Raw genomic sequence first — 27422 nt, 5'->3', positions numbered from 1 at the left:
ATGAAAGAAGGAACGGTAGAAAATACTCTTTTGCAGTTCTTCAAAAGAGATTTTAACTCATAACTTTTCACCAAAGAAATACATTTATATTTTAAATAACATTAACTACTTTAAAGAAGATAGTATATGCTCATTATAGAGAATTTGGAGAATACAGATAATAAGGATTAAGGGAGATTAAAATTACTTGTTGCATGTTGCACATTAGTTATTTTTCTTCTGATGATTCATGATATATATTTGTGCTCCTTACATAATGTTTTGTGTCCTTCTTTAAAGATATTGGGTTTTTGAAAAAAAAAAACTGCATAATTTTGAACACTCTCTTGTTGGACATTTGGATCATTTTCAATGTTTCCATTTAAAAGAATACAGTTATGCACAATGGAGTACAAAATCATTGCTTCCATTTATGATTAGTTCTTTATTGGGAATTACTGGATCATCCAGTCTGTGCGTAGCGCCATTGATACAGCCAGGAATAGTTTGTTTCTCCCTAATTCGCTTTTCTGACCTTTCTTTGTAGTTATTTCATATAAAATATTTTACAAGTACCTCAAAACAAAAGTAAGACCTTGCTCTACATGTTAATTCCATAAAAAGTGCTATCTATAGAAATGGATGATCTAAAGTATCAGAAGAATCAAAGAGTAAGCAAAAGGGACAGTGGTAGAAAACATTATAATTGTGTCATGTGACAGCATGGCTGACACAGGATGTAAGCTCTGGTGGTTGTTTGAAGAACTTGGCTTGTTTCCCTGGATCACAAGAAAGCTAATATTCTTTTTGCCTGCATAGCAACACTGGTAATAATCATCTGAGTTTAAGTTGTTTAAATATTTAATTTTGTCCACAGGTTAAGGAACTATAATAATCCCTACTCTGAGATTCTCTTAATTGATAGAGTACTCTGAGTTGTCTTAATTTCACAAGTGATACACAGGCTGGTTAAATGAGTGTTCAAAAATTCCTGATAGAATCAAGACTTGATGTTAAAATTGAACTTCAGTACATTTTGATTGACCCTTCTCATCTAATTTTTTTTGTAGACATATAAACTAGCGATTACAGATTTAAGTATAGCAATCAGGATGGACAAAAACAGCTATATTGCGTTTTATAACAGAGCAATATGTTACACCAAAATAAATGAACTTCAAATGGTAAGATTACCGTTTTAATAAAACAACGTGCTTATAGAAATTTCATTATTTAAACTACGTACTCTACCAATTGGCATTATTTATGCGTGGATAGTTTTGGGCTTCTGTTAAAGTTCTGGGTGAAGCATTTTCTCATTACTTTTAGTATAATTGTGAAAAATAATCACTATGGAAATACACACACACACACAAAACATCTTTAGAATCCAGAGAACCATTTCAAAGAATATTTATTTGCTAGTGTTCATCAAATTTCAGTATATGATTTCTGCAATAAGGCAAATGAAAATTTAATTTTATCATTTTTGAATAAGCATTTAAAGGCCGATATAAAGGAAAACATATTATACCATGAATACTCATTTGAGTAAATATTTCTAATGGTATTGGTATGCTGGAAAAAGAAATTTAAGCACTGATTACTAACAATACTGTTGCTTCAAAATGTCATCATTTGCTAGAGCAGTTCTTAGAGGTATTTTTCATACCATTCCCGGACGGTGTTGAGTGATGGTTTGCCGCTCAGGGGACCAGTAACCAGAGGTAGCTGGAGGATCGGGGAAGAGCCTAACTGATGGCTGCAGTAAACCTTTTTTCTCCGTTTGTCTTGATCAGTTTCTACCTGCGCCTCCCTCTTTTCTATTTTCTAACAATACCGGCTCCTTCCCACCCCCCCTTGTGGGTTTAGTCCTTTTCAGTCAGGATTTCTCAATGGGGTGGCAGGTGGTCTGCGATCTCCCACCTTCTTGCTTCTCTTTCTCTGTGATCATTTGTTTCCTCCTGTTTCTACCCCACTTCTGCAGTAAATGAAGCATTCTTTTCAAAGAGATTTTCCTCATCTCACATTTCCGCTGTTTGGGTGGACACACTCTCCCATCTCCTTGAAACTTGGACAATTAAGTAGGTTTAGAACATTCACAATGTTAGAGATTTACAAGCTACAGGAGGGAAGACGTTAAGAAACATTGTTTCTACCTAAGAGGATGGGGAATTTCTGGAAACCAGACTATCAAGTTTCTCCCAGAAATGTTGACAAATGAATAACTATTTATTTTTTAACAATGGCGTTCTTAAGATGCCAGGCGCTAATGAAAGCATCTTTTATCAGGGTGACCCAAACAGCAGGTGTCTCTGACAACTCTCTCCCCACCCCCACGCTTGCAGTATTTGGGTAGCTGCAGCTGCAAACAATCTCCGATTTTTGGTTTTCTCAGGTCTGCGAAGGAGCCCATGCTCCGTTAATAAAGAAAATGAAGAACTACCTGAATACGATGAGACAGTGGTACCAAAATGAAATATTAGTGATTTTAGAGCTCGTAGAAACCCAAAGCATTTCTTCCAACTTGTCGTTTTACAGATGAGGGAATGGAAGCAGGGAGAGGTTAGAAAGTTCATTCACGTTCCAAAGGGGGCTTGAGAGCTGCATTGTTCTCAGGCTTGTTTGCTTCTGGGTTGACACAACCTTTAGGTGACTTTAGAAACCCATCTGACCACCCGTGTGTGCACTGGATACCATGTACCAGTGTCCTCTCCTTTTGTCTATTTCCCCCCTGCCAATGCTAGGTACAGAGAGCCCAAGTGTCTGTCTGTTTGCAGAAAATGCACGAAGGCATTCTCCTAAAACAGGGATTCATAAAGACTCTATATTAGCAAAAATAGTGTCAGTTACCACTTCTTTTTTTTTTGCTGGGGTTTTTTGGTCTGGTATTACTTGTTTTGTTTTGTTTTTAACATTTTATTAGGGGCTCATACAACTGTTATCCCAATCCATACGCACATCAATTGTGTAAAGCGCATTTGTACATCGTTTCTCAAAACATTTTCTCTCCACTTAAACCCCCGACATTAGGTCCTCATTTTTCCCCTCCCTCCCCGCTCCCCCCTCCCTCATAAGCCCTTGATAGTTTATAAATGGGTATTTTGGGGTATATTATGTGACAATCACAAATGCTTTACTAAAGATCAATGAAAATATTTTTAGGCAGACACTAATAAGAATATGATGAATGATTAACTTCTCAATTTTCCATATGAGGAAACTGAGCCTTAGCCGAAAGTTATTTTATAAGACCTAAAAGTTGTAATACGATATAAAACCTGAATGGGCAGAGGCCTTGACCCAGGTATCCATGCCCATCCCATGATTATCTCTCGGTTTTTGTTTCCTCTGGTGATATATATGGGACTATGTGGGGCTGCCGCAGTCAGTGGCTAGTGAATCTTGCAGGTATCTTATAGACTTTACATTCTGTGATTCTCTAAAAGAAAACTTCAGACAACCTTTATGCTAACACTCTAGTTTGCTTTTTTCTTTTTAAAAAGCATTACTAATCATTTTGCAGTCCTGCCAATGCTCATTTATAATTATGCCACAGTATACATATAGGCTCTTGAATTGTACATTTTTAAAAGATACTTGAGTGCCCAGTCATGAAACATTAGAATATGAAATAGTCAAGCACGATTCATTTGCCATTTTCAGCTAACATGTGCTATAGGCATACGAGATTTATTTTCTTATCAAATCATGTGGCTCATTTGGATGAAATATTAGTGGGAAATGATTTAAGGTTTTTTGTTCCAACCAAATTTGGGATGTTGCTAGTTCCTGGTGTAGAGAGATGACCAGTAAGAAGCTGATATGTCAGTGATCATAAAAAAAGAAAAGGTAAATAATAAAGATATGAGTTGATTACTTCTCAACTTAGACAAATATATTTAAAATGATGGGTAGAATTATAAAATATTTCAAAGTAATTTTCCAACAAGGTTTTGCTTGTTTTAAGACCCATTTTTTTAATTGACTGATGATTTCAATAAATTCATACAGATTGTTTGTTATGTATAGGCATGGCACTTGTTACAGTCTACAATAGTGAACAAAATTGATAATACCTTAGACTTCAGTGAGAAAAACAATAAAACACTATAGAGAAATTAAATTTCAAGTGGTTTTTTTAGTGGTTTGCTTTAATGTCAACAGACATTTGAGGAAATTACCGAGGGAGGCCATTTTTCAGCCTCCCCCGTCAACTCATATTCAAACCCACTGCCATTGAGTTGATTCTGATGCCGAGTGGCCGGCTATGGTGTTTCTGAGGCTGTAAGTCTTCACGGCAGCAGGTAGCCTCAAGTTTCTCCCATGAAGCATCTTGTGGGGTGAGTCACCAACTTTGCAGTTAGCAAGCTGTGGCTTACTAAGTATAATATCACCGGAGTTGCTTGCAAATGAAAATATTTTTGATTCACAAATAACATGTGAAATGCACCCACCATGTGCCACTTATTAAATAGTAGCATTATTTATAATATTTAACTAAGGATTATTTTGGCCTTAAATTATAAGTCTAATGAAAGAACGATAAGATTGTAGTTGAGGAATAAACACATTTGTTCTTGAAAAATGAAGTGAGATGCCAAAGGGTTGACTCTAGGTTGTTAGTGATTATCTTATTTTTAGGCATTAATAGATTATGGAATTGTCCTCCTTCTCGATCCTGGAGAAACGATAACATTAAACACCTTTGTCAATCGTGGGTGCATCTACACGGAACTACAGCAGTATGGCTTAGCATTAGAGGTAAGAGCTTCCTGTTTATATATTAAAATGAATGCGTTTGATTTTGCATATTTGTAAATTGGGATCAAGTGTTTCTTACTATGAAATGGTAGTATTAATGAGTGATAATTCAACGTTACCCCACTCATCTCTCAGTTTGTCATACTGTGGTGACTGTGTGTTGCTGTGAGGCTGGAAAAAGCGATGCCTTTGGCCTTTGAAATAACATCAGCAGGGTTTCGGTGGTGCTTCCAGGCTAAGACTAAGGAAGAAGCAGTCCACTTCTGTACTATATTCAGAACTCAAAATCAGGATCGGAGGAAGACTCATGAACAAGCTTCAGTATGCAAATGACACAACTTTGCTCTTTGAGAGTGAAGAGGACTTGAAACACCCTGATGAACATCAATGACAACAGCCTTCAGTCTGGATTACAAATATGGGTAAAGAAAACAAACATCCTTACAACTGGACCAATAAGCAACATCATCATGGAACACTCAACACTCATGGAAGCAACCCTTCGGAACTCGTAGTGGTTGTTACATGCTGCAAAGACATCTTTAAAGTGGAAGCAAGCGGAGACATCACTTTGAGGACTGGTGTGCCACGGAGCCGAGCTACGGCATTTTCAATCCTCTCATACACGTGGGAAAGCTGGGCAAGAAGTACGGAAGACCCTACAGCGCCCTCGTCCACTCACAGTAATGGCAGAAAACCTCCGAAGTCATCTTCTTTCTAATTTAACCCGGAGGTGGTGGAAGGAAAAGAAAAAGCGGTTTGTGGAAGAGGAATGTGAACTATAAGTATTATAGTTAGCTCCTTGGGAATTGGGTGGGAACCAGAATTTCGACACATGCTCTGTGAGCCTGCGGAGTGATGCCTGGAGGCGTGGTCTGTTGCCATTCCAGTGACACATTGCGGTTCTCTTCCCTGCTCAGTTATTCAAGGGAGGTCACAATCAAAATTGCCCAAGAGGGTCCTGCTTAAGGAGTATTCTGAGAGGAAGCAGGGCCATTTTTATTCCTTCAGTGTCTCTAGACTTCACTTTTAGAAAACCCCTTCCCACTTTATAAATCCACTGTCGTAGAGTGGATTTTGACTCAGTCTATTTATGGGAGCAGATAGCCTTTTCGTTCTCCTGTGTTGAGACTGCTGGGTTTGAACCATGGGCCTTGTGGTTCACTACGGCTTTACTAGAGTACCCACCTTATAGCTTACACTACGGCTTTACTAGAGTACCCACCTTATAGCAAATGGCAAAATAAATCTTTACCCCCATCATTATGTGTGTATGTGTGTGTGGTGCGTGTGGAGGTTACTCAACATTTTGATGTATAGATATGTATTTAAATATTTTGATGATCTTTTTCTTATTTTGCTTTGATGAGGTTTGGGATATCTAGGACTCGAATATTTGCATAGGGCTCTGAAAAACTAACAGGCTGCAGACACATCAGCTCTGGTGCCTATTAGAGAAAAGAGTATGGGCCACAGTAGCAGAGTCTCTTGCCAACTATTATTTTCTGAAACAGTCTTTTATTGCTTTAAAAAGTCTCTTCCCCAGGGCCATTCGGTCCATCCTAGCAGACTTCTGTAACTTTGAACCTTGGATTCCAAGGGGGCAGCAGTCTTAGCTAATTACGCCAGAGACCGAAGTATACCCTTTCCCAGAACCTGGGTGCACCTTGTCCTAAAGATTCTCTCCAGGTGAATTTCCAAACTGAGGCAGGCTGCTTCTGCAAAGGTGTACAGCCCTGGGGACCTAGGGGGCGGCTCTGCTCTGCTATGTAGGATAGCTGTGAATTGCAATCAACTCGATGGCAACAGATTTGGTTTGGTTTATCTACTTGGGGGTCTTTAGCAGCATGCAACTGGAGAAGAAAGTAAAAAGAAAACTGCAGGAAACCCCAAAGCACCTATGAGGTCAAAACTACAGGAAAGTGGTTAGTCTTTAAGCACAAGTTCCTGAGTGAGTTGTACGCTTGTGGACATTTCCCCTGATCCAATAGATTGCACTAGGTACTATCAAGAGAGAAAAAAAGAGGTTTTTGGAGGGAAAATTGTTCATTTTATTGCTCTGGTTAAATATTTTCATGGTAGAATAAAAATGTAAAGGAAGTTTTAAAAAGCACAAAAGAAAACGCTTCAAAATTAACAACTTACTAAATTATTTCAGGATTTTAAGCAAGCTGCGCTGATAAGCCAGACTAATGTGGACCTTTGTCAAGCTTCTGGTATGTGCCACCACAGGTATGTAATGCAATTTATGTTGAAGTGAAAGTAAGTGGGATTATAAAACTTTTTTGAATTATTGCCCATAAATGAGCAGAAATAATAAATAGCAAAACTAGGAAAATGTCGTGGAAGTGATTGAGTACAAAAATGGAGAGAGACAGAGTAATGTCCAAAATTCTCCATATAGAAATGGGGACACCCATGTGTGCTTTAACACCCTTCTACTTTAGGACAATTTAATTTAGTGAAGTCAACGAACATAGGTGAGCATCATATATGTACGGACATCCATGTCCAACCACATGCAGTAGGTGGTCCCTTAGAGATTTGTGGTGGTGGCTCAAGAGAAAGCAACTCCCTTTTTGTTTATTATATTGCCCTGGCTGGTTTTATAGCCCTGAGCACTGGGAGAGGACCAGCAGTGGAGCCCAGGACACATCCCAATCGCTTCAGTGCCACCTACTGGCTCTAGTCACTTGCCCAGAAGCTGGGCCGCCTTTCACACTTGGGGCGTGGCAGCTGCGACTTGCTTCCCTTCTGCCCCAGGTGCCAGGCCTAGCCTGGGGCATTTGCTGACTGCTGACTGCTGGCTCCCGGGTGGTGTTGCACAGGATCAGGAAGTGGCTGCACCCAGGATTGTCACCACCAGCTGCCCTCCAAACACTGGAAACCTGCACCCTGACTGGGTTCCTTGGGCCATTGACTCTCCCCTTAAGTCCAAGCATGTGTGAAGTCCCCAACCACCGAGGGGCAGCCCCAGCTCGTCCCACCTGCACACCAGGCAAGGCCAGTTCCTGTATTGCTCAGATTAGTCTCTTGTTAAATGAAGCACACCTGTGTATACCTGCATCGTGGAATAGCTGTATACACTGAGACATGACTTTGTTAATTTACAGAATAAAATTACATAGAGTTTGAAATATCTAGGAGTAATTTATTGGCTCCTAAAATGTAACTAAACACACACACACACATATATAAAACTCCCCCATACCCATTTACTGGATGAGAGTTATTTTGTAAAGTAATATCTTTTCAAGGAAATTCCACATTTAAAGAAAAATAGTTCTAAATCCCAAACTACTTAAAACAACAATAATAAATAACATTGACTATATTAATAGCTACACACAAAATTACTTAAAGCATGATTACCTGTTTCTGGGATTATTATAATACAAATAAGTTGCAGAGGAGGGAAAAGAATAATCACAGATGTGAAAATACAGAAGATAATCAGCTTGAAATATACTCTGAGCTAATCAGAGAATAGGAGATAAACTTTGCATACCATGATGTTTACATCTCTGTCTATACAGTATGCATTTCATATCTAAAATTATTTTGGTGCCAGTTTGCTTGTTAAAGCATAAAGTGCTTTAAAATGGTTAAAATTATTTGTTTAAGTGGTAGTTTTATTTGATCAAGTGGTAGTCATATGAGAAACAATAATAAAAGTGTAGTTAAATTGGAAGAGGAAGTTGGCATAGAATATATACATTATCATAAAATATATAAACTAGATTGAGTAAATATCCTATACATAGACACTGGATCACAGTTTCAATTGTTTGGAAAATGAACGTTCCTCTTTTAGGACATATTGTGTACCTTCATATGTAAAATATAATATCCCAAACTTGTGAAGATGCTTTTGCATTAAAAGCCTTTAAGCTGGTCTGTCTTTTAATTTTGTACAAAATACCATAGTAACACCATTGTCTACTTTAGTCCAGCAACCTTTATATAATCCATCACTTTACGGAATTGTCATCCTTTAGAAAAGATGGGGTCACATGACTGGTGTATTTGCCTTTGGTGGGTGGGTGTAGATCAAAAATGTCAGAGGCAATTGCATTCAGTTGAAACCAAAAACAGACCCCCAAATTTCCCTCAGCCTCATTCTTCTGCTTAGTAACTATTAGAGTCAGTGAGATGTCATATCACAATCTTTTTTATGAAATGTAATAACTGGGTTTATATGGAAGAAACCGCTTAAGCTGTTACTGCTTTGCAGTTCCAAATAACCAGCTCTCTTTAGGCAACTAGATTCGCTAATGTCCTTCAATGAAAGTACAGTCTGACAAACCCCTGTCAAAATTCCACTTGTTTTGAGTATTGTCCTTCAATGAAAGTACAGTCTGACAATCCACTGTCAAAATTCCACTTTTTTTGAGTTTTACCAAATTTAGGAATAAAGAATGTTGAGTGATTGGTTATATTTATTTTGAGGGAATTTTTTTCAAGGCAATCTATAGATCATATATTTGTCACAGGGCAATGCAGTTCTTTAAGCATGGTGAGGTATTATTGACACCTATAGAGGCGTAAGTAAAACATTTCCATTTAGAAAATTATTTTTAAAGAAAGGAATAAACTAACTTTTAGGGCTTTGATCTCTGAACTTTTGGGGTTGTAGACTTTGAAGTAGGCCTTTTTAGGTCCCTGGGTCTCACTCTGTGGTTGCTAGGAAACAACATCCCTCAGGCTGACTATCCTACCTACAGCTCAGTGTGGTCCAGAGTGTTTTGCTAGACTTAAATGTTACAACTCTGAAAAACCAAAACCAACCTCAATATGAGTGTTTTAAAACATATCACAGAGGGAGGGCCAGGTTATTCAGAACTGTATGAATGAGTATATCTGATTTTCCTTCAGGACATTTATTACTTTACCATTCTTAATATTTGCATAAAATAGTTGGGAGTCTTTGACTCTACAAGCCACATTCTTTAGTTTGGAGGGGTATTTGTGATTTATTTGTACAACTTAATAGGATACCTCTGGTCACGTATGTGACTCATGTGGAAAATGCAGTGGGCCTTTGTGTATGTAGCCTGGCCCACAAGCTCAGCACACAATTCAGTGTTAATAAGATATTGTAGTGAGAATCTTGCGCTTTCAGTAAGTGATGGTATGACTGTAGAGTTCTACAAACACATTATGAAAAACAACTCATTTACTAGCACATTCTGACTAGCTGATGAGTCGGCACTCCACAGGCACCCCAGGCTGCAGCATGCGGTGCAGAACCCACATCTCCAGCAAAATAACATGGTTGTTTCTACAGCGGTACCTATTTCTATGTTTTGGGTTTTTTTTTCCTGTTTGGTCCCTGTGGGTGCAAGGACCAGGGCAGTCTCTGTCTGTGGCATACTCCTCACCTTGATCTCAGTCATTCTTAGCTGTAAAGTGCAAGTCTGGCTAGGAAGTCCTGGTGATCTACTTCAGAAAAAGCGGCCACTGGACGCCCGATGGAAGCACATTCTGTTCTAGCACATGGCCTTACCACCAGATGGAAGCGACTCTAGGAAAACTGGTTTTCCAGTTTTAAGGTTTAATGGTTATTTACTTTGTCTGAACAGACTAAGTGCTTGTGAAATGTTAGTGCTGATAACTAGATAGATTGTTAAAAATTAGCTTCAGTCGCAACATGCAACATGTTGGTGAACTTCAGTGTCCTGCCTCTCTGTTTTCTTCAGTTGGCAAGGCTATACAAAGGTGTGTAATTATTTTTATAAACCTTATACCAGATGATGTACTCAAAGGATTTTAATCTTTCCCTGGGTGAGAGGGGAAGTATGTCTGATGCAGTCTGGATGTCAGGTGTACTAGGAAGCTGTTCAATGATGTATGGAGAAAATGTGAGAGAACTAGGATTGTCCTAGAAACTTTAGGTTACTTGATCATTATAGGGATACGTCCTAAGTAAACATTTCACTACCCACAGGTAGAAATACATGCATACCCAAACCTAGCAGCTAAGTGCATTTATTACAAAGTGACTATGAACTTATTATTCCCGTCAAAGTATTTACTATGCTATGTTTAGACTTATTTGTGTAATACAATGAGAAAGCAGCTGTGGAGGGTTTTGTCACCCTATATCCAGTGACCTTTTACTTTTCAAATAGTGCCAATTGTCAAGAAAGAGGAATGCAGTTTCATTGTGAACTATTAAAGGGAAGTGAGCCTATGTTTTTTTAGTGACAACGCACAGGGTGAACCAGAAGGCACTAACTGGCTGTTGGTGTGAAAGCCGTCCTCTGCCAGTCCGGGATGGCCGAAGCTAGCTTTACTAGTGCCTCACTGTTGGTTCTTGTGAGCAGTCCAAGCAGAACGCTAGACGCACACTTTTGGGGTCATGCCTAGCTCATTGATTTGTTATGGTGCAAGGACAAGCATTAAACAAGATTTGGATCACACTGTGAAAAATGGAATTCCTTTTCCTTGTCACATTCAAAGGGAATCCTTCCTCAAATCTTAGTAAATTAAGGAGAAAATGTAAGCTGATGTCTTTCACATCTTTCCAAGACTTGCTAACACATTCCATCCTTTCTTTGCAGTAGATTGAGGAGTCCTCGGGTTCCGTTTTCTGCAGACTGGGGTATCCTTTTAGGGTGCCTGTTAGTCCCTGATTTGAGTTTATAGTCGGGATGCTGATCAGTTGCCAGCTAGTTAATTCCTCCTCCTGGCAACCCCATCTGTGCCGGAGTAGAAATCTGATTTTCAGTGGCTGGTTTTCAGAACACACACCTTTCTTAGGCGAATCTGGGTAAATTTGAATCTCCAATCTTTTGGTTGGCACCTAAGGGTGCTAACCATTGTTGACAACAGATTGCATAACTACAACCCTCCAGTGAGATTATTCACCTGTATTTTACGATGAATTTATGTCAAATATATGTATGAATTAAAATCATAAGTTGATATGAAGAAATATACTCAACTTGGTAGTGTGGGTAGAACATGACCCAACTAGTATGAAGGAGGGACTGAAGTTTGGGGAACACTGTTTTCAGATGTTACCTGAGTTATAATCTATATGATATCTGAGTAGTATTTTAATATCTGAGTAATATTTTCTGAGCCTTGATTCTCTGAGTAATATTTAGGTACTTGTTATTTCTAGAGCACATTCCCTAGGTTTCTTGTATTTTATAAATGGAAAAATGTACAAAAGTTGTGATGCATCTTATTAAATGTTGAACCTAATTTGAGACATATTGAAAAAAGCTGAAGGGAGATAATATTTATTCTCTCTCACACCCATCAAGTCAATGCCGACTCATAGTGACCCTATAGGATAGAGTAGAACTGCCCCTGTCAGTTTCTGTGACTGTCACTCCTTAGGGGAGTAGAAAGCCTATTCTTTCTCCCTCAGAGCTGGCTGGTGGTTTCAAACTGCTGACTTTGCAGCTAGCAGCCCAACCTGTAACCACTACCTCGCCAAACCTCCCTGTGCGTTGTTTTTGTGGATACCCTCATTTGGTTCTCATCACAACCTTGCAGAACTAGTATCTTGGGGTATTCTGCCTCAGATCTGAGTTCAAGGCCTCCTTCTGATTGTACTGTAGAAGTGCTAGCTCTCTGTCTCTCCTGCACCTACTGGGGGTAGAATAAAGGTGAAGCATGTGTGATAAGAGACAGTGGTGTGGGAAGCATGGATTTTGGAGTAAGGCTTGCCTGAGTTTAAATTCCAGGTATTACACTGTGCAACCTGTGTGGTCTTTCCGGTGTCATTGGCTGTGTGGGATCTTGTCTGAGACTTGAGTCTCTTTCCTCTGTCAAAATGGAGACTGTAAGTGGCTTACAGAATTATTGGAGTGAGAGAGCAGGTGTGAAACGCTCAGCAGAGTACCAGGTAAAGAGGCAGCTACCCCAGGTAGCTAGCTCTCTCATCGCTTCAGAGACCAGACCTAGAGTCTCCATGCTACGTGAGAGTCGGCGTAACTGTGAGATGCCCAATTCCTTCACCAGCTCTGCTCCTAACACAAGGGGAATCATGACAGAAGAAACCACAGAGTTCTCACTTAGCTACGTATTTTCACAAGTTAGTAAGTAAAATGCATTTTACTTTATCTTTTGTTCTCTTCTGGTATCCATAATTAGTTGGGCTGACTTGATACAAGAGAATTTCATCTTAAGAATTCCATGCAATGAACATTTGGTTCCATTCACTATACAAGGAAAATACATGCAAATACATTTAAAAATAGATTGAAATAATATAGTCCATCAATTTGAGAGAGTGATGAAGCTTTCTACTCCTATAAAGAGTCACAGTCTCAGGAACCTACGGGGTCGGCTGTACTCTGCCCTATAGGGTTGCTGTGAGTTGGAATCCATTTGATGGCGGTGAGTCTTTTGCTGGTTTGTTTGAGCCCCTCAATGATGCTGTGTTAGGTGTTAGTCTATGTTGGCAAGTGATGGCTATTAAAAACAGAATACCTTTCAGGTGAAAAATTCTGAAGACAAGGATTCCAGGTTCGCATTTCAACACATTCTTTCTACAAAACTGGCTCTCTCTCTCTCTTTTCTTAAACCTCCTATAATAGATTTAAAAAGTGAAAACCTATGATAAGGTTATACATGGGAAAGAACTTCTACAATTCGCCAAGAAGCTTACCTGTCTTCATCCTCCGCCCCTCCCCCAACTTTTTTTCCAGAATTGATGAGTTTGAAGATGCTGTCAATTTCTTCACTAATGCTCTTAAAATCAATCCACATTTTGTGGACGCCTATGTCGGACGAGGAAATGCTTACATGGAATACGATCAGAACGAGGCCACCAAGCAAGCACAGAAGGACTTTGTGAAAGCGTTGCATTTTAATCCAATGCACACAAAAGCCAGAATTAGTTTAGGCTATAATTTGCAGGTAATATTATATAAGAACATTTTGGGCCATGACAGAACTTTCTGGACAAGAGAAAGTACATATTTGGCTCCTTACTGGAGATGAGAGTTAATTTAATTTCTTTGGTTATGAACAATTTACCTTTCCCTTATTTTCAGTGTTCAGAGTATCAGTGGGGAGTCAGGGGTTCGGTACAGGAAAGCTGTCTGAGGACTAAGTAAGGTAGTAGGGAAAGATTGTTTGAATCTGACTTTCCTTAGTAACTGCTTCCTTCCCTAATTCACCCCACACTTATAAGCAGGCTTTACATTTTTTTCCCCAGATGAATTTCACATATAGGAAACAGATATTGGTTTCATTAAAAATAAGTGAGCTTGTGTGGACATCTCTAGGCCTGAGGATGTAACAATGAACACGGTGTACTTGGACCACCGTCCAAATCATTATGTAACTAAAATATGAGTGCGACAAAGGAAAAGGATGAGTATACGAGAAAGGACTGACATTTGAATTTATTTCAATTAATTAACATGTCAGTCCTCAGAAGCAATTAGTTAATTGAATGTGCTCATAGTCTAGACTACTTTCTTATTTAACACAGTTCAGCTTTAATACGATATCAACATATTGTTTATATTGATTGAGTTATATTGTTTATTTGATTGAGTTAGAATGATAAACATTTGTCATGTTGCAATGTCATACTTTATGTAAATGAAAATTTTTTTTAGGCCCAAGAAAAATTCCAGAAAGCTTGGAATCATTTTACCATAGCCCTGGAAATTGAGTCAAAGAACTATATAGCGTATGAAGGAAGAGCTATGGTATGTCTTCAGATGGGGAATAATTTTGCTGCAATTCAGGATATTAATGCTGCCATCAAGGTAAAAAAGATCTATTTATATTATTCTAGAACTTAGAGTTTCTGTTTTGTTTCAACAGATTTGGGCAGGTATTGGAATGTTTGAGATGAGAAAAAGGAAAGAGCTGAAAGAGAATTTCTATTACAATGGATGGATAAACACGATAAGCATTCATTTTAATTTTTTGTCTAGCTTAACAGATTAACAGACAAGCTTTTTCTCACTCTGTCTATTTCTTGGAAAGGAATGGAATAAATCATCAAGATTATTTGTCTTGTTGCAACCAAACCAACAAACTCTTGACATTGAACCAAGTTTCTACAGTCTTTCTCAAAATATTTGCTCTGATAGGGTTATACCTGCACTATAAAATTACTCTTTTCCCACAAGGTAGATTTCATAATGCTCATTTTTTTGCAGACATGAAATAGGAGATAAGTGTTATTCCCAGATGCTAAGTACTCATACTATTATATTGCAGATCAATACTACAGCAGAATTCTTAACAAATCGTGGTGTGATTCATGAGTTTATGGGTCAACAACAAAATGCAATGAAAGACTATCAAGCAGCAATTTCTCTAAACCCCGAGTACTCCCTGGCTTACTTTAATGCAGGAAATATCTACTTTCACCACAGGCAATTTTCCCAGGTAATGTGAGTTTTCCTTAGCACTTTTTCCCCTCATATAATGTGCTTTCTTTGCTGCATGCAATTTCAAAATACAATATTTAAGTTTTAAGAGATGAATTATTCATAAGTCCTTGTTTTTAAAGAGTGATGTTATCTTTCACAAGAATGCTTACAAATGTTAGTTACATGTTTTCATGTCTATGTATTTATTCTACTATCATCAGCTGTTCGACTTTTGTCCACAAACATTCCTTTGGATCTCTCCAATGCTGTCCAGCCTATCATAACAAACTAGGGATAGCCTGGAGAAGAAGGGGCATTCCAGACGTTTCATTGTGTTTGTGTGGAATCTGCGTATGAATCAAGATTCACTTGTGTGAACAGATAAAGGGAATACTACTACATGGTTTAAAATCAGGAAAGGTGTGTGTTGGATACTTAAGTGTATTCTGAGCGAATAATCAGAGACACTGGATTATATGTAGAAGAACGTGACATTTGGATTGAAGGAAGGCTTATTAACAATCTGTAGTATATCTTGCTGAAAGTGAGGAGGATTAATCCAGCCACAATCCAATGTGAGGGGAGTTTTCCTGTATCACCTGTTATCTTCCAAGAGAAAAAGAAACAGCAAGGGACCTGATTATCACCCAGAAATAAAGAATAGCCATGAACAAACCATGTCCTTTGAATCTGAGTTCTCTGTGCTGAGAACCTCCTAGATCTCTAGGAAGATTGATGCCAAGACATAAAGAGATATCCAAAGGATGAAGCACTTGCTGATGAAGATCAAGATTTAACTCATCTGTACAGATTATAACCCAATAAAAGAAAACAAAGCATTGCCTTGTATAAATCTGTTGCACGTGACCTCTTTAGAGGATTGAAAAGCAAGATGTTACTTCAAGGACTGAATTACACATGACCCAAATATGCTTCATATGCATGTAAAAGTTGGACATTAATAAGGAAGGTGGGATCACGCAGATCAGAGGGTCAAGATGACATCCAGGTAGAATCACCTGACTGGTGCTCCTGATATTAAGAGATAGGCAGAGGAGGTAGGGGAAGGAGTGGGAAGTAAATAATGCCATAGACAGGGGAACAGCTAGGGAATTAAAATCAACAATGAGGAGGACATAGAGATCCCGGTGGTGTTGGAGCAACAGCTGAGAGGAATTACTAAGAGGCAGAAGAAGGGTGAGTGTGATGGTGGGGCAGAAGGAAGGTAAAAGGAAACAGAAGAAAGATCTAGGAAGCAAAGCTATGGGTAGAGGTATAAACATAGGTGTGCTCTTATATAAATATATTAATTCATAAAAATAGAGGTATTGGTCTATGTACATATATTTATATGACAATACATTGAGGAAGATGGACGTTGGGCCTCTGCTCAAGCCCTCCCTCAATGCAAGAACACTTTGTTCTAACAACTTGGCATTCTGTGATGCTCACCCTCCTGACATGATCACTGAAGACAAAATGGGTGCATGAGCAAATATGGTGAAGAAAGCTGATGGTGCCTAGCTATCAAAAGATATAGCATTTGGGATCTTAAAGGCTTGAAGTTAAATAAGTGACCATCTAGCAGAGAAGCAACAAGCCTACATGGAAGAAGTACACCAGTCTGAGATCATGAGGTGTCAATGGGATCAGATAACAGGCATTATAAGACCCAAAACAAAAAGAAAACAATTTATGAGAATGAGGAGGGTCAGAGCAGAGACCCCAAACCCATCTGTAGACAATAGGACATACCCTCACAGAAGGGTCACAAGGAAGGGATGAGTCAACCAGGGTGTGGTATAGCACCAATGAAACACAATATTCCTCTGGTTCTTTGAGGCTTCCTCACCCCCACCCCCACCCCCACTATCATGATCCCAGTTGTGCCTTTCTGTTCTGGCAAGACCGGAGCATGTACACTGGTACAGATAAGAGCTCAGGACACATGGAATCCAGGTCAGATAAGCCCCTCAGGAACAGAAATATAGGAGTATTGATACCAGGAGGGTAGGGAGAAGGTGTGCGGAAGAGGGGAGGAAGGGAGAACCAACTGCAATGATCGAAGCATAACCCCACCCTGCAACAAACAACAGAAATGGGGGTGAAAGGAGACAGGGGTTGGGGTAAGATATGAAAATAATAATTTTTAGTTTATCAAGGGGTCATGAGGGTGGGAGGTGGGGAAAGGCAGTGAAAAAGAGGAAGACCATTGACTAGATGGATCAACACAGCAGCTACAACAATGGGCTTGCAGATAACAACAGTGATGTGGACAGAGCAGCACCGTGCAGTGTTCCATTTGGCTTTATGGAGGGTCACTCTGAGTTGAAAAGGACTCAATGGCACCTTCTTGGACATCTAGAGCTGGCTCGGCCTCTTCACCGACTGGGGAAGTGTTATGAAGCTGCCCGGAGGCACCATACTTTACTAGTAAACCCCAGCCAGAAGGCACTCAGCTCTCCTGCTTCAAGTGTTGGCAAATCTAGCTCTGGCATTACGTTCCAGGAGGCACCCAACTCCACTCAGAAGCCTCCTGCCTGAAGGCAGCCAGTCCTCTCACTGAGGGTCAGAGTCCACACCACCTCACACTCGTCTTCTGGTTCTGCCGTGCTCTTTCTCTGCTGTTGTCTCTCGCTGTCCCCACCTGTGCTACACTCTCCTCCCTTCCTCTGACCTCCCCTCAGACTTGCCTTGGATGTCTGTGATTCCACCAGCAGTCTCTTCAAGGCAAGGTTGGCTTTTTACTATCAAAATCCAAAACTCCAGTGCTGGTGCTGAGCCAATTCTGACTCATAATGACCTCTACTCTATCCCTAATTCCAAAACCGCTTCCACGTTTTAGTTTTCTGTTAGAACAACACCCCAAATTCTGTCTTAGTGCTACAAGTGGATGACTTTAACATTTTTTTAATTTCACAGGGAAGCTAGAAGTTCCGATTCAGGGTACCAACTCGTGGGGAAGGCTTTCTCACTCTTTGGGCTGCGAGGGAAGGTCTTGGTCTCCTTTCACTTCTGTGCTACTAACATCTCTTGGAGGTCACTGTATGTCTTGGGATCAAATTTCCTTTAGGTCTAGGAGATTCTCAGCACAGGGAACTCAGACTCCAAGGACATATTTTGTTCTTGGCTAGCCTTGATTTCTGGGGGGTGGTCAGGTCCCTTGATTTCTGTCTGATGCTTTTTTTTTCTTGGAATCTAAAAGATGATACAGGTCATGGCCCAGGAAAACTCTGCTCACATTGGATTAGGGTGGTGACCTGCACCCCATCCAGCACCCTTATACATGATGACATAACTAAATCCATAACAACAGGATATTTACAATTTCCACATGGAAAAGCTTTTAGGTTTTCTAAATTTTAGAATCTATTAAAGTGGAATATGGTTTAATATATGCCAACTTAAAAAAGAAATCTAGTGGCCTTTTGAAAGAAGGGATTCTGTTGGTTCAGGAGATCGAGTTAAATATACACCCATGAAGGTGGAATCGTGAGCTTCTAACTGGAGGGTCAGCAGTAGGAACACACCTGTTCTGCCTCGGATGAAAGATTAGTCTGTCTGGTCCCATAAAGAGTTAACCCTCAGAACCCCAAAGGGGCAGTTCTACTCTGTCATGGAGGGTAAGTCTGAGTGGGGAGCACCTTGGTGATGGTAAGTGAGTGAGTGATCTGATTAATTATGTTTTAAATTAATTTTTATTATTTTTTCACGTGATTTTTCTTGAATGGAGGTAAATTTATTCAAGCATTCTAATGTGAATGTGTTCCTGTTTTTTATTTCTTGTATTTTCTGCTTTACGAAAATTGCCGCTGTATTATTTTATGTCCGAATGCCTATGGTATGTACATTGGGAGTTGTAGCCTTCAGCATTAAAACCCAAAGTTTACCTATCCTTTTGTCTACTGATGGGCATGCACATTGTTTCTGTCTTCTTGCTATTGGAATAGAGCTGTGCTGAACACAGGTGTGCATATATCTCTGTCTGCCCTGGCTCTGGTTTCTTTAGGCTGTACTGAGTAACGGGATTCCTGGGTCACGTGGCATTTCTGCTTCCAGGCCGTTGAGGAGGTGCCATCTTGCTTCCCACAGTGGTTGTACTGTCTTACAGTCCTGCCACAAGTTTGTGAGGGTGCCAGTCTCGCCACATTCCCTCCAGAATTTCTTGTTTTGTTTTATTTGTTGGTTTTTTAAACTTTGCTATCAATGCCAATATGAGATAGTACGTCATCCTTGTTTTTATTTGCACCTCTCTAATGGCTGGTAATGGGGAACATTTCTTCAAATGCTGTTGGCCACTAGGGTGTTTTCTGTGGTGAACTGTTTGTTCATTTCCTCTGCTCATTTTAAAAATTGGATTATTTGTCTTTTGTTGAATTGCTTTAATTTTTTATAGCTTTTAAAGATAAGGATTAAAGTGGCTTCTTTTCCAGTATGGCTTACATTTTATCAAACTTGAGAATAGAATATAAAAATAGAAATAAACAAGAACTATACAGTAAATGATTAATTTAAAAGCAACAGCAAAAGCATTACCATGAGTTCTTTCTGACTTATAATGCTCTTGTAGGACAGAGTAGAAATGCCTCATAGGATTTCCAAAGCTAGACTCCTAAGGTAAACAGATGCCACATCTTTCTCTCTCTAAAGGACTGGATTTGAACTCCCTACTTTTCATTTAGCAGCGTATTGCTTAACCAGTGCACCACTTGTTGTAGGTGCCATCGAGTCAGTTCTGACTCATAATGACCCTGTGTCCCACAGAACAAAACTAGTTCTGTGCCATCCTCACAATTGTTCTGATGTTTGACTCATTGTTGCAACCACTGTGTCAATCCACCTTGTTCAAGGTCTTCCTCTTTTTCTCTTCTCTGCTCCTTTACCAACATAATATCCTTCTCCAGGGACTGGTTTCTCTTGACAGTATGTCCAAAAAACACAGCATCCCTGCCAGGAAGGGGCACTCTGTCTTCTTGCAAGATGGATTTGTTTGTTCTTTTGCAGTCCATGACCTTTTGATGCTCTTCATCAATACCAAATTGAAGTGCATCCATTTTCTTGGACCTTCTTTATCCAGTGTGTAACTTTTATTTATTTATTTATTTATTTATTAGTATTTTATTGGGGGTTCTTATAGCTCTTATCACAATCCATACATCCATCCATTGTGTCAAGCACATTTGTATATATGTTCCATCATCATTTTCAAAACATTTTCTTTCTACTTGAGCCCTTGATATCAGCTCCTCATTTCCACCACTCCCTCATGTTCCCTCCTTCATGAACTCTTGATAATTTATAAATTTTTTTTTCATGTCTTATACTGACCACTGTCTCCCTTCACCTACTTTTCTGTTGTCTGTCACCTGGGAGGGGGTTATATGTTGATCATTGTGATTGGTTCTCCCTTACTCCCAACCTCTTTCCCTAAGCCTCCTAGTATTGCTACTCTCATTCATTATTGGTCCTGAGGGGTTTATCTGCCCTGAATTCCCTGTGTTGTGAGCTTGTATCTGTACCAGTATACATGTTCTGGTCTAACCAGATTTGTAAGGTAGAATTGGGGTCATGAGAGTGTGGGCGGACGGGAGAGCATTAAAGAACTAGAGGAAAGTGTGTGTTTCATTGGTGCTATACTGCACCCTGACTGGCTCGTCTCTTCCTTCTGGCCCTTCTGACAGGGGATGTTCAATTGACTACTGATAGGCTTTGGGTCTCCATTCTGTCCTCCCCCTCATTCACATTGATATGATTTTTTGTTTTGTTTTGTTTTAAGTCTTTGATGCCTGATACCTGATCCCATTGACACCTCATGATCGCACAGGCTGGTGTGCTTCTTCCATGTGGACTTTGTTGCATCTCAGCTAGATGGCCGCTTGTTTATCTTCAAGGCTTTACTACCCCAGATGCTATATCTTTTGATAGCCAGGCACCATCAGCTTTCTTCACCACATTTGCTTACCAGTGTGCAACTTTTAGATATTCATATAAACCCTCTTCTAATTCAAAATGGAAAGAGACAACAGGTAGGCTTTCAGATCAGCTGAAGCTCCAGGTCATTGAAATTAGAGCTGCAGAATCGATACATTTGAAATAGGGTGTTAGTGAAGAACATTGAAAGTTCTGCTAAAATAACAAACAGATTTGTACTGGAAGAACTATTGCCAGAATGCTCCTTAGAGGCAAGGATGGTGAGCCTTTGTCTCATGCACTTTGGACATGTCAGGAGAGACCAGTCCCTGGAGAAGGACATCATGTTTGGTAAATTAGTGGGGCAGTGAAACAGAGGAAGACCTTTGACAAGATGGATTGACACATTGGCTGCATGGACGGGCTCACACCTGAGAACAATTGTGATGATGGCACAGAATCGGGCAGTGTTTCGTTCTGTTGTATGTCAGGTCACTATGAGTTGGAACTGACTTGATGCCCCTAACAATCATGACAACAGCAGAAAACCAATTCAAGAAGTCATCTTCCATGAAGTCACCCGAGCAAAGATTTCAGACCCAATCTCCACTTTTTCTTCCTCACCTCCTTCTAATCAATCATAAGTCTTGTCAATTTTTTTATTTTAATTTTTTTCATGAATATGTTGAGCAAGGTCTACAAGAGAAAAGATTAAATGTACATTTATATGCAGGTGGTCGAGTTTATTATTAGGAACTTGAGGTGATTTTTAAAAATAATCAGGTCTAATCTACTTTCTAATTAGTTACTGAAATAAGGACATTTGGATCAATTGTTAAAATTGCTAGTCATCCTTTGGTCTTTGGCATATAGCCAGTCAATTTATAGATTTTCCTTTTCTAACTAGCATGTTTTGGAAGCTCTTATGAAAATGACTGTGCAGAGTTAGGGTCACTATTGGTGTTTTCCTGGGGTGCTTTTGCTGAGCTGAGGTCAGCATTTTGCTCCTACCTGATTGAAGTCTGTGTGTGTGTGTGTGTGTGTGTGTGTGTGTGATGTGCAATTATGTGACTGTTATTGCTTATCTACTGATGAATCACAATGAAGCCTAATTTACTTTTTGAAGAAAGTCTTGATTCTGCCTTGAGCCACTCTTTCGCTGCATTTATGGTAACCTTCAGTCCATTTTTCTGTTCAAGAGTGAAGTCACTTTAAGTTCTTCACAGACAGATGCCAATTTTGCCTCCATTTCAATGGGCCCTTAAACTAGACTTAATTCTTCTTAACACAGAGTAGCTGTCACCCACGGAGGAGAGAGGAAATGCCATCTTTATCTCATTGCCTCTAAAAAGCCAGGGAGAAGCAGAGCTTCCAGAGAATTACCTGATGACTGTTGTCTCTTCATTTCTAGACACTGGGAAACAAAATGTCGATCCTTGAATCTCTACTATATTCCGTGTATTGTTAGTACTTTTCTTGCATTGGTTCACTTACTCTTCCAGCAATACTTGAAGGAGAGTTCTATTTATTTCCTCCACTTTAAAGATGAGGAAATCTAAACACACAGAGCTTTAGTCGCTCACCGAAGGATATGGAGTTAATAAGTGGCACAGAAAGAATTTGAATTTACCAATTTGACTCTATGGCTTGGGCTACTAACCATTGTAATAGCAGTGCTTTGGGTCTCCTATGATGGAAGGAAACTGAAGACAGAGCCTTGGGAATCATTACTGTATGGGTGGCAGGGAGAGCAGTTTCGGATGACAGAGATTGGAAGAAAATGGTCAGTGAGTTAGGGCTAAAACCAAGGATCGACAGGACAGAGAGACATTATTTGTTCCCCTTGAGTGGGGTTATATAGTCATTGCTATCAGCCCCCCCCCCCCCCCCGTTTTCTGTACCCTCGGAATCATTACTCCCGTTATTATTTCTGAAGGGTTTATCTATCTTGAATGTCATGCATTAAGCGATCTTAATTAAACAAAAGAACATTTGCAGGTCTAACATGATTAATAAGGTAAAACTAAGACCATAATAATAGGGGGAAGAAATATTAAAGAACTAGAGGAGAGTTATGTGTTTCAACAGTGCTATACTGCATCCTGGATATGTCATCTCTTCCACATGGCCCTTCTGTTAGGGACTGCCCAATTATCATACAGGGGGTTTTGAGGTCTCCACCTTGCCTATGCTTCTTCACATCAATTTGGTTGCTTGTTTTTGAACTTCTGATACCTATTCCTGCCAACACCTCATGATCACACAGGCTGGTGTGCTTCTTCCATGTGGACTTTGTTACTTCCCTGCTAGATGGCTGCTTGTTTAATTTAAAGCCTTATAGACCCCAGATGCAATGTCTTTTAATAACCCCGTGCCGTCCTTTTTAAAAAAATCATTTTATTGGGGGCTTGTACAACTCTTATCACAATCCATACATACATCCATTGTAAGTCAAGCACATTTGTACATTTGTTCCCCTCATCATTCTCAAAACATTTGCTTTCTACTTGAGCCCTTGGTATCAGCCTCCTCATTTCCCCCTCCCTCCCAGCTCCCCCCTCCCTCATGAACCCTTGATAATTTATAAATTATTATTATTTTGTCATGTCTTACATTGTCCGACATCTCCCTTCACCCACTTTTCTGTTGTCTGTCCCCCAGGGAGGAGGTTATATGTAGATCCTTATAATCAGTTCCCCCTCTCTACCCCACCTTCCTTCCACCCTCAGTGGTATCGCCACTTTCACCACTGGTCCGGAAGGGATCATCTGTCTTGGATTCCCTGTGTTTCCAGTTCCTATCTGTACCAGTGTACATCCTCTGGTCTAGCCAGATTTGTAAGGTAGAATTGGGATCATGATAGTGGGGCTGTTGGGGGGGGGGGAAGCATTTAGGAACTAGAGGAAAGTTGTATGTTTCATCATTGCTATACTGAACCCTGACTGGCTAGTCTCCTCCGCGCAACCCTTCTGTAAGGGTATGTCCAGTCTGCAACCCCCCTCCTTCACAATGATAGGATTTTTTGTTCTTTGATACCTGATCTCCAAGCAAAAAAACCTTGCTCAAGATAACTTTAAAAGCTTGCAGCAGTGCGTTGACACAGAAGAAAAATTCAAGCTGGATTCAGAAAAGGACACAGAAGGAGGGATATTATTGCTGAAAGCAGAGAATACCAGTAAGATTCTTGCCTCTGTTATATTGACTATACAAAGACATTCAGCTGACTCATTATGTGGCTCATTGGGAAGAATCAGAATTCCAGAGCACATTCTGGTACCCATGCTCAACCCTACATAGACCCAGAAGCAGTTGCTCAAACAGTGGAAGAAGATATATCATGGCTTAAAATCAAGAAAGGTATGTGTCGGGGTTGTATCCTTTCAGCATACTTATTCAATCTGTTTGCTGAACGAAGCATTGGAGAAGCTGGACTGTATGAAGAAAAGCAGGCCATCAGGATTGGAGGAGGGCTCATTAACTACCTGTCACATGCAGCTGACACACCTTTCTTGCTGACATTTAAAAGGAGTTGAAGTACTTCACTGATGAAGGTCAAGCGCCAGAGCCTTCAGTAGAGACTACCACTCAATAGAAAGAAGACAAAACCCCTTACAACTGTAACAATTAGCAACATCGTGGTAAACGCAGAAATGGCGGGAGTTGTAAAGGATGCTTTTGGGTCATACTCCATGCCTGGGGAAGCAGCGGTGAAGAGAGCAAGTGGCCCACTGCAGCTGGCAGACCTACCTGCGGAAAACCGGTTCACGTGTCAGAAAGCAAGATGCCATTGTGAGGGTTAGTGGTGCCTGACTCAAGCCAGGGAATTGCAGTCACCTCATATGCATGCGCATACTGGACACGAAATTAGGGAGACTGAAGGAGAATTGATGCATTTGAACTGGAGGTACCATGGACTGTACCATGGACTGCAAAAAAAAAAAAAGCTGCCTGGCAACAAGTCCAGCCCGATGGCTTCTTGGGAGCAAGGACGGCAAGACTGCAGTTCAGACTGTTTGGTCACGTCGTCAAGGGCGACTCGTCCCTGGAGAAGCCATTCTGCGCGATACAGTAGAGGGTCAGTGAAAACGGGTAAGACCCTCCCTGGGACAGATTGGCATCGTGGCTCACACGAAGGGAGTGATGAGGACCGCACAGGACTGAGCAGCATCTCCTGTTGTTCATCGGGTTTCTTTGAGTCCTAGCGAATTGGGGGACAACAAGCAACAAAAGCCTCTTCAAATGGTATATGGTACTGACTTTCTGACACACGGTAATAAAAACCAGACTGTGGGCTTTATTGCTGTTTTTGACTGTCACTACAGTGAGCCCTTCTAGTCTTCATCGGAACACTACCAACTGCGTCTCTTGGCACACCACCGACATCTAGTTTTCAATGAAGAGTAAGAGTGCTTCGAATTATTGTACAACTAAAATATAAAATGTATTTAAAATTATCTTCCTGTTTTATAGGCTGGTGACTATTTCTCAAAGGCTTTAGTGTTTGATCCCAAAGATGATTGTGCACTCATGAATCGAGCTGTTATAAATACAATATTAAAGAAATATGAAGAAGCAGAAAAAGATTTTGCAAATATAGTAGACAACTGTCCCCTCTGGGCTGCAGTATATTTTAACAGAGCAAACTTCTACTATTGTTTAAATCAATATGAAATAGCTGAGGCAGATCTTACTAAAGGTATGTTGCTTCATTATTTCTTGCTAAGATTACGTTCATTGGTAGGTGTCTTTGTTTATAGACCAAAAAGGAAGACAATAGGCCTATTTACCTAAATGCACATAAAAATTTTTTTTAAATATCCTATCTTTAATGTGATCACTATAAATTGCATGCAATATCTTAATTTCAAGTTTTGTTAAATTGAGATACAAAGCATTATTAGGAAATCATACACAAACAATATCAGGCTTTCAAGATGGGATTGTTCTGTTTCCCTAGGTTGCTTTTATTAGAAAAGTCAGTATTTTAAAATTAATTAAATAATTCGGAACATTGTAAGAAAATTGTTTTCAAATAATTTTTATTAAAGTTTACATTGCACTTTTAAATATATGAGACTATTTTTGGGTTCTAGCATAAAACATATCTTGACATTTATTTTCTTCTTTTGCAGCTCTATCTTTGAAGCCTAATGATCCTTTGGCATACAATCTTAGAGCAAAAGTTCGTGGTAAGATAGGTTTGATTGAAGAAGCTATGGCTGATTATAACCAAGCCCTGGATCTTCAAGAATATGCCTCAGTTATTTGATTACATAGACCACGGCTTCTGTAGTAGTTTTCACAGCTGTTCTTCCTGAAATTAAAACATAGTTGTTGTTTAAATATTGCACTGTCTTAAATGCTGTATTCCTTATACTTCGTCTGCTACATAGCTATTATTGAAACAATATATTTGTTCCACATTAATTGGTTCATACAGTATCCTTTCACTGAAAATATTTAAAATATTAAGAAACATTTTGTTTCGCATAAATTCTGCACAATGAAGAACTGGAATTATCTATCTTATATTTGGGCTGCCAAATATGTTTAGGAAAGGCACAACAAAGAACTTGCTGCACATTTTGTAGATCGTGTCAGCTGGGACATCACTCAATTGTAGCACTGTTCCACTTAACTCTTTTTAGCTGAAATATCTTTTCAGATGGACTCCTCGGTATTAACTGAATTCATTTAAAAAGAAGGAACTTATAAAAATAAATGTAACTATTAAAATTTCTCCCTTGTTCTACACCAACACATATCTTTCTCTTGAGTGTTCCTCATATTACATTTTGGGAAACAAAGTATTCCATAGCATTGCTTAATGGGTGCATGCAGAAGAGTAGTCACAATGAGGGAGGGAAATAGATAGAGTGAATACTTGCAGTGGGTGAGGGAGAGGGGGTGAACAAGAAGTGTAAGTTGATTGGCACGTGGATAAACAGATTGGAATCATAAACAGAGATCTTTTTTTAATTACAAATTTAAATAAGAGTTTACTTTTGAGATCATTCCTCATCTGCCCCCTGACTTATTTTCTCTCTCTTGTGGACAGTTGTCTTTGATTTCACCCAAGTTAACACCTGTCAACATGCTAACCTATTGTTTTATTTTGCCTCTTCTGCCACCCGTCAGCAGCTAGGTAAATTCCAAGTCTGTTCCCTTTGCTATGATAGTCGTGAACGTCTTGTTTTCTTTATAAGAGTGGTCCAGAAATTCTTGGAGCCTTCTTTTGGTTTTCAGAGCAACTTCAGCACCAGTGGTTCTTGATGGAATACCAATTGAAATGTTTCAACAAGCTGATGATACAGTGGGAGCATTGACTGGTATGTGCCAGGAAGTTTGGAAGACAGCTACTTGGCCAACTGACTGGTGCGATCCATATTTGTACCCTTTCCAAAGAAGGTGACC

The 27422-nt window shown here is 39.7% G+C and overlaps 1 protein-coding gene across 1 annotated transcript in view; it reads left to right on the top strand.

Annotated features, from left to right (window-relative positions):
• Positions 1 to 26314, top strand: part of LOC101655713 (tetratricopeptide repeat protein 6) — a 44033-nt gene extending 17719 nt beyond the window's left edge. The window contains exons 4-11 of the mRNA XM_045288111.1: positions 1050 to 1163; positions 4624 to 4743; positions 6902 to 6975; positions 13410 to 13620; positions 14331 to 14483; positions 14944 to 15114; positions 25479 to 25704; positions 26141 to 26314. Of these exons, the coding sequence (XP_045144046.1) occupies positions 1050 to 1163; positions 4624 to 4743; positions 6902 to 6975; positions 13410 to 13620; positions 14331 to 14483; positions 14944 to 15114; positions 25479 to 25704; positions 26141 to 26277 (1206 nt within the window). The 3' untranslated portion in view covers positions 26278 to 26314. The remainder of the gene's footprint in view (positions 1 to 1049; positions 1164 to 4623; positions 4744 to 6901; positions 6976 to 13409; positions 13621 to 14330; positions 14484 to 14943; positions 15115 to 25478; positions 25705 to 26140) is intronic.
• Positions 26315 to 27422: the final 1108 nt, after the last annotated feature.

Source organism: Echinops telfairi, unplaced genomic scaffold (genome assembly GCF_000313985.2).
Source record: "Echinops telfairi isolate 266 unplaced genomic scaffold, ASM31398v2 ScPeMD7_18;HRSCAF=68, whole genome shotgun sequence".
Taxonomy (NCBI): Eukaryota; Metazoa; Chordata; class Mammalia; order Afrosoricida; family Tenrecidae; genus Echinops; species Echinops telfairi.
The sequence above is the reverse complement of the archived record's forward strand: the minus strand, read 5'-3'. Positions and strand labels throughout refer to the sequence as shown.